Below are 8,171 nucleotides of genomic sequence, written 5' to 3' on the forward strand. Positions count from 1 at the left end.
CGCTGCAACCCAACCTCAATCTCTGGTTGGGAACCCAAGCCCGTTGGGAGCTGTTGCAGGCTGAGATCACCCATGATCACCCTGACCAGGGATCCAACCAACACCCCCTGCATTGCAAGGTGGATTCTTAACCACTGGACCACCAGAGAAGTCCCTTATTATTTTATCATTAACATGATGTTTGCACTCCTAGACATTTTGGAAAACAAAAATGTAAAACAAATGAAATCTTCCATAATCTCTTTCCCTAGAGACATCCAATGCTTGCCTCCCACTGAAAACTTTGTTTTTAAAAACATGGTAGACGTTATACCATGGATACAACTTTATGTCCTGTTTCTAAAACTTAAATAGTGGTTGTAAAGTGTTTCCACATACTATCTGTACTCCACGTTGGAAAAAGAGGTTTGGACAAGCCGGTTGTGAGAAACATGATCCTTAAGCGAGTGCCTGTGAGCACGGCTCTCTGCAGCTCAGATTCCTAACGGAGAGGGACCATCTGACAGACGCAGAAGGGATCCCTGACTGGAGGGGGTTGGAAGCAAGTCCCGGGAGAGCCAGAATGGGAGTCCTACGTGCCTCCAGGCTTGAGAATTGGCCAGTAACAGGGTCAAGTTCAGGCTTTTGGCAGCCCCGGAAACCGCGGTGTGTGGGCGGGCGTGGGGGAAGGACGGAGGGGGTGGGGGCGGAGATTCGAGGTCCGAGAGCAGAGCTAGGACGTGGGGTGCTTGCTGCTTCTGTTCTGGGGGCTCCCCCAGATTTGGGGGAGTTTTGAGGATGAGTGGAGCCGGGGTTCCCGCGCAGAGAGCGGCGAGAGGGAGCGGAGCGGGGAAAGCGGCCGACGCTCGCGGCGGGCGGGCGCAGGCTGATTCACCTCGGAAAGCCGGGAGCTCGATCCACCAGCGCCAGAAGCTGCTACTCCCTGCCTCCAGCTGCTGGGCCCCTGGAGACCGAGCTCGATTCAGAGCCAGCAGACATCGCCCTTTCTTCCCAAAGCTAACTGTTTGTTTGTTTCTTTTTGTCTTCCTTCTCCCTTCTGTGCTCTCCCTCCCGCGGCCCCGGCTCCTCCGGTCTGTGTTCTCTCCAGACCCGCAAACGTCTTTCCCCTTCCGCGGCCTCCAGATCTCCTCCTTCGCCAACAGCAGCTGGACGCGCACGGACTGCCTCGCGTGGCTGGGGGAGCTGCAGCCCTATACTTGGCGCAATGAGTCGGACACCATCCGCTTCCTGAAGCCTTGGTCTCAGGGTACATTCAGCGACCAGCAGTGGGTGCAGCTGCAGCATACGTTTCAGGTTTATCGCAGCAGCTTCACCAGGGACATCTGGGAATTCGTCAAAATGCTGCCCGACGAATGTGAGCTGAGGGACGGGATCATGCACAGCTGCCCACGGGGAGACAGTGGATGTTGAAGCCGAACTGGGAGGTTCTGACCCCACGGGATTGTCTCTCTTCCTTTTGTGTCCCACTTCTGCCTGAGAGGGCTTCCCTGGTGACTCAGACGGTAAAGCGTCTGCCTGCAATACGGGAGACCCGGGTTCGATCTCTGTGTCAGGAAGATCCCCTGGAGAAGGAAGTGGCAGTATTCCTGCCTGGAAAATTCCATAGACTGAGGAGACTGGTAGGTTACAGTCCATGTGGTCACAAAGAGTCGGACACGACTGAGCGATTTCACTTTCACTTTCTGCCTGTGAAATCCCAGTTTGAGTCCTCAAAATACCCTTTGTTCGTCCCTATGCAGGTCACCCATTGTCATTTACATGAACTTTGAGGTCCCCAGTAAAACCCTCGCACCTATTTCTTCAACTCCTTTCAGTCTTCTAAGCTCTTCATAGATCTCTTTCCATTCCTCTCCCCAGATCCTCTTGAGATCCAGGTATCTGGAGGATGTGAGTTACTCCCGAGGAACGTCTCAGAAAGCTTCTTACGTGCTGCATTTCAAGGAAGGGATGTCCTGAGTTTCCAAGGAATGTCTTGGGTGTCAGCCCCAGATGCCCCACCTTGGAGCCAGGTGGTCTGCAATGTGCTCAATGGGGACCAAGGGACCAAGGAAACAGTGCACTGGCTTCTCCATGTCATCTGCCCCGAGTTGGTCAGAGGCCTCTTGCAGACCGGGAAGTCCGAGCTGGAGAAGCAAGGTCAGCCTGCCTTTGTCACCTCCTGCCCTCCACTCCACTCTGGGGCTCCATCTGGGGTTTGCATTCCAGGGTTCACATCCCTTTAAGCATCACGGGAAGAGGAGGGGATGGATAAAGTGTGAGGGCATTTTAGCATTCCACAGACATTAACTAGGTACCTTTTGGGTTCCATGAATTGAATTAAATAACCCCTGGGGGTCAATCAGAAACAGTACTTGAGGAGGGAGAGGAGAAGGCAGATGAACAGTTAAAGCAGTGTCCTGGTGGCTCAGATGATAGTCTGCCTGCAATGCAGGAGACCCGGGTTTGATCCCTGGGTTGTGAAGATGCCCTGGAGAAGGAAATGGCAACCCCCTCCGGTAATTTGGCCTGAAAAATCCTGTGGACAGAGGAGCCTGGTGGGCTACAGTCCATGGAGTTGCAAACAGTCGGGCATGCCTGAGTGACTCACACTTCGAAACATGCTAGGTATGTTACAGCTGAACACAGGGTGCTTTGGGAGTACAGAGTAGGGGCATTTACAGGAGACTGGATCAGGGAAGGGAATGGGGATCGGGGAAGGCTTTTCTGGAGAAGCTAATACAAATGGATTGAAATGGTGGGAGTTCATCTTGAGGTAGAAATGTAGGACTGATGAGCCTGCGTTGAAGTCCAGAGCCTCTGATGCAGAGTCTTCACTTTAAGATCCCTCATTCTCCTGTCGAATACAGTGAAGCCGGAGGCGTGGCTGTCCAGTGGCCCCCCTCCTGGACCTGGCCGTCTGCTGCTGGTGTGCCACGTCTCAGGATTCTACCCAAAAGCTGTGAAGGTGATGTGGATGAGGGGTGAGCAGGAGCAGCCTGGCACTCAGCAAGGAGACGTCATGCCCAATGCTGACTGGACTTGGTATCTGCGAGTAACCCTGGAGGTGGCGGCTGGGGAGGCGGCTGGCCTGAGTTGCCGAGTGAGGCACAGCAGTCTGGGAGACCAGGACCTCGTCCTTTACTGGGGTGAGGAGGAACGGGGGCCCAGCTGGGGACGGGAGGGGGAGGTCCTCAAGAACAGAGGGAGGGCCTCGGGAAGGGGAGGGAAATGACACACCCAGGATGGAGGCAATGAGCTGCAGCCAGGAGTGATGGAAGCAGGGGATTCTCAAAGGGGAGGAGTAAAGATCTGAACTCAAAAAGGATTGAGACAAGGTGTTCTACGTTCGGGAAAGAACAGACTAAAGTCCCCACAGAGCCAGAAATCGGTAGCAAGTACAGAATCCCAGGAAGATTTGTTCCCCAGAAGAGGGAACTGGGGACTTTGAAAGGCAGGGTAACTAAGATAGCTGTGGTTTATTGAGTGCTTTCTCGGTGTGAGCTGCACACTCTGCATACAGCAGAGTATGTATGAACAATCATCCCAACGCTCCTTTGAGCAGGTACTATTATTTTCATGTTACAGATGAGAAATTGAGGCTAAGCTAGGTCAAACTGTCTGAGTCTCATCATTAGAAAGTGGAAGAGCTGGATTTAGACTCAGGTTTGGACTAGCTGTGAAACTAGTGCCTTCCTCCATATGTGTACTAGCATATGCTGAAGTGAACTGAATTATAGATGCCCAGACCCCAAGAAAAGATGGGGCGTCTAAAAACTTCAGAGGAATACAAGTGGGCACATTAAACAGGACAAGAAATAAGCATCTGGCATGCTCACTTGTGCTTACAGTAGGGGACCTGATGCAGATTCCCGGACTGAGACACATTCTATTTTCCCCCACATAGATGGGAACCGTGTCTCCAGGAGCTTGATTGTCGTCCTGGTAATACTGGCGTTTGTCCTTCTGTTCGTTGGAGGCCTAGTCTTCTGGTTTAAAAAGCGCCGGTAAGTCTCTCCTTTCCATCTCCTCCCTACCTCAACCCCTCTGCCCAGGTTTTCTCCTCTTCCCTTTTCCTTAATGGTCTCTGTTTTCTCTCACAGCCGCTATCAAGATATCTCATGACTCTCCTCACCTCGCCTGTCTGTCTGGACTCAGGGTCTCAGGGCTTTGCCCTCAGAATTTGAAAGTGAAAGAGGGCTACCTTGAAGAAGCAGAGAGCAGGCAGCTCTTGTCTCACACTTTGAACAATTTATCTACGAGGATATAAGTTTGTTTTTTTTCTTTTTAGTATACTACAAGTGTATATGTCCAGGTAGTTCTGTAAAAAACAGAAGTGCAAACTCAGCTACCTCTCAGGGACAAGCAGATAAAGGCTGCAGTGCAACTGTGTGTGGTCATTATTTGAATGATGGAATATGCAGTCAACTGGAAGACACTTTTCCTGTTCCAAGGAAGCAAGTCCAACTGTTCCTTGTGAAGTAAAAAATAAGACCCTGGCTTGGCTGTAACCCACCTTTTTTCAAGAAAAACAGAGGTTGAGCATTATATGTGAACAAGCCTATATTAACGTGTTGACAGAAACCTTTACAATATGTGGGGTGTTGTTCAGTTGCTCAGTCGTGTCTGCCTCTTTGCAACCCCATCAGTTCAGTTCAGTTGCTCATCATACCAGGCTTCCCTGTCCTTTGTCATCTTCTGGAGCTTACTCAAACTCATGTCCATTGAGTCAGTGATGCCATCCAACCATCTCATCCTCTGTTGTTTCCTTCTCCTGCCTTCAATCTTTCCTTACATCAGGGTTTTTTCTAACAAGTCAGCCAAAATATTGGAGCTTGAGCTTCAGCATCAGTCCTACCAATGAATATTTCAGGTTGATTTCCTTTAGGATTGACTGGTTTAATCTCTTTGCAGTCCAAGGGACTCTCAAGAGTCTTCTCCAATACCACAGTTCAAAAACACCAATTCTTCGACACTTACCCGTCTTTATGGTCCAACTCTCACATCCATACATGACTACTGGAAAAAGCATAGCTTTGACTAGGAGGACCTCTGTTGGCGAAAAAGTAACAAAAATGTAACATCTTTACTTTTTAATACACTGTCTAGGTTTGTCATAGCTTTTCTTCCAAAGAGCAGTCATCTTTTGATTTCATGGCTGCAGTCACCATATGCAGTGATTCTGTGTGGGAACCGTGTTTTATTGATTTCTCAGAAATACCTCTTGAAATTTAATACTCATTCCCTCTTCCTAGGTTGCTCTCTCCTACCCTTAATTCAGACGTTCTGACTAACACGTCAGCATTAGCTAGATGCCTTTCTGTACACAGAACAAACCCCCTTATCTTCAAAGACCTTTCCTTCCGACTCTTGTATGATTACCTCCAGGAGGAAGCCTCCTTGATCCCTGAATTCTAGTCTAATCCCTGAATTCCTGCTCTTTGTTAAAGCTTACAAGATAAGTTTCCAATATAATGTGTGCTCAGCAATTCTTGGGGAGTTGCTTGTCTGAACGCTCTCCCTGTGCTGTCTGTCATAATACTGTATGTTTCAGAGTATTATTCAGTGGGAAACCACCACAATTTGGAGCTCAAGAAAATAAAGTCTGTCACTGTTTCCACTGTTTGCTTATCTATTTGCCATGAAAGAACGGGACCAGATGCATGATCTTAGATTTTTGAATGTTGAGTTTTAAGTCAGCTTTTTTTGGGGATGTGGGACACTCCAAATACACCTCTGCTGGATGACCCTAGAACTCCCAGTTTGTGTTTGTGATATAAAAACTTTGTGCTGAATGATACGTTGAGAATTTGAGACCCTTCTGGTAGTTCAGATATCAAGGAGTCTTCCTACAATGCAGGACACCTGGGTTTGATCCTGGGTCAGGAAGATCCCCTGAAGAATGGGATGGCAGCTCTCTCTAGTATTCCTGCCTGGAGAATCCCATGGACAGAGGAGACAATCCATGGAATCACATAGAGTTGGTCATGACTGAGCGACTAATGCTTTCACTTTCAGAACCTATCTTCTATTTTGAACCTGAATTTACAAAGAGAGACATTTTAAAAGAAAGTTAGGTTGTAGGAAACAGGTGTCTCAAGTTTTTTACTTCAAGTAACTTGATTAAAGAGGAGAAATCATAGTGTGGGTATATAACGTAGAAAAAGCTACTTTTGGTAGTGATATTTCTCTCAAGTGGCCAGTTATTTTTTTCAGAGTGGTCGGAGACAGATTCTCCCACTTATAGCCCTTAAATGAGACTGTACATGAGCTGGGCTGAACCCATTTGGGCAGTCATGAGATGACACCACCCTTATGGCAGAAAGTGAAGAGGAACTAAAAAGCCTTTTGATGAAAGTGAAAGAGGAGAATGAAAAGGTTGGCTTGAAGCTCAACATTCAGAAAACAAAGATCATGGCATCTGGTCTCATCACTTCATGGGAAGTAGATGGGGAAACAGTGTCAGACTTTATTTTTTTGGGCTCCAAAATCACTGCAGATACTGATTGAAGCCAGGAAATTAAAAGACACTTACTCCTTGGAAGGAAAGTTGTGACCAACCTAGATAGCATATTAAAAAGCAGAGACATTACTTTGCCAACCAAGGTCCATCTAGTCAAGGCTATGGTTTTTCCCGTGGTCATGTATGGATATGAGAGTTGGACTGTGAAGAAAACTGATCGCCGAAGCATTGATGCTTTTGAACTGTGGTGCTTGAGAAGACTCTTGAGAGTCCCTTGGACTGCAAGGAGATCCAACCAGTCCATTCTAAAGGAGAGCAATCCTGGGTGTTCATTGGAAGAACTGAAAGAACTCCAATACTTTGGCCACCTCTTGCGAAGATTTGACTCACTGGAAAAGACTCTGATGGTGGGAGGGATTGGGGCTGGGAGGAGAAGGGGACGACAGAGAATGAGATGGCTGGATGGCATCACCGACTTGATGGACATGAGTTTGAGTGAACTCCAGGAGTTGGTGATGGGCAGGGAGGCCTGGTGTGCTGTGATTCATGGGGTCGCAAAGAGTGGGACACGACTGAGCGACTGAACTGAACTTTACTGAGTGCTAGTTGATGGCCCAGATGTCTGCTGTATTCTTAGCCTAGATAAAAGAAGCAGGAAACGTAGAGGAACAGCAGCCTTTCCCGATGAAAAGAAATTTGAAGGTCAAGATAAAAACTTGATAAAAACAAACAAACAAACAAAAAAGTAGCTACCAGGGAAGTAGTTGCTTGACACTCAATGCCCTTGAACATCCAGAAAAAAAAAAAACAACAAAACAAAACTAAGCTTTTGAAGTCTTTGCCTGAGAAAATTAGAATTTGGCATCTTCTGTGTTGGACTTGCAGATAAATCCTAAGATGTGTGTGGAAATGCAGCTAGTTTTTAAATCCGTGGTTTCCAAACTGGTTTCCTAGTGTGTAACTTTATCACCTGGAAAGCTGCAAATTATGTTGGGCCACGCCCTGCCAATGAGCCCTACTAAATGCGAAATCTTAGGACTGGGGCCCAAAATCTGTGTTTCGTCAAGTGCTCAGGAGATTTTGGGGGCTTCACAGGTGGTCAGTGGTAAAGAATCTGCCTGCCAATTCAGGAGGTACAAGAGACGTGGGTTGGATCCCTGGGTCAGAAAGATCCCCTGGAGTAGGAAATGGCAACCCTCTCCAGTATGCTTGCCTAGAAAATTCGTTGGACAGAAGATCCTGGTGAGCTACAGTCCATGGGCTCACAAACAGTCATACGTGACTGAAGGACTTGGCGTGCACACACACACACACACAGAGGTAGTTCTGATGTTCAGTTAAAATGAGAGAGTCACTGTTTGTAAGTACTGTACATTGCTATGCAACAGATTCCTCAGAATGCTAAATGAAATGTTGGCTTGAGGTCAGTTAGGGAAGGCGTCTTAGAGGGAGGGGAAATTGAAGCAGGAAGTCGAGAACCACTGAGGTGAACCAACAAGTGCACTGGATCAGGAGACAAGGATCTCCTCTTTATTCACCCACTTCATTCCTGAGCCAAAGGGAGGTACTAATGTCTATTTCAATCATGCTTCAGATTGAATGTCTATGTCCTGTGTCTTCTGTTGAAAACTGAATACCCAAGGTGATCGTTTTAGATGGTGAGTTCTTTGGGAGGAGATTAAACCATGAGGTCTGAACTCTCATGAATGGGATTAGTGACCTTATAAAAAGG

At 47.7% G+C, this 8,171-nt stretch overlaps 1 protein-coding gene across 1 annotated transcript; it reads left to right on the plus strand.

The window, feature by feature from the left end:
- Positions 1-672: 672 nt before the first annotated feature.
- LOC129540920 (antigen-presenting glycoprotein CD1d-like) lies at positions 673-5,594 on the plus strand. The gene is made up of 5 exons (XM_055402458.2): positions 673-1,354; positions 1,858-2,136; positions 2,847-3,125; positions 3,884-3,983; positions 4,080-5,594. Exons 1-5 carry the CDS (start codon positions 778-780, stop codon positions 4,099-4,101), a joined length of 1,257 nt encoding a protein of 418 aa, XP_055258433.2. The 5' UTR covers positions 673-777; the 3' UTR covers positions 4,102-5,594.
- Positions 5,595-8,171: the final 2,577 nt, after the last annotated feature.

Source organism: Moschus berezovskii, chromosome 4 (genome assembly GCF_049115385.1).
Source record: "Moschus berezovskii isolate FMDL1 chromosome 4, NW_MosBer_1.0, whole genome shotgun sequence".
In the NCBI taxonomy this organism is placed as follows: Eukaryota; Metazoa; Chordata; class Mammalia; order Artiodactyla; family Moschidae; genus Moschus; species Moschus berezovskii.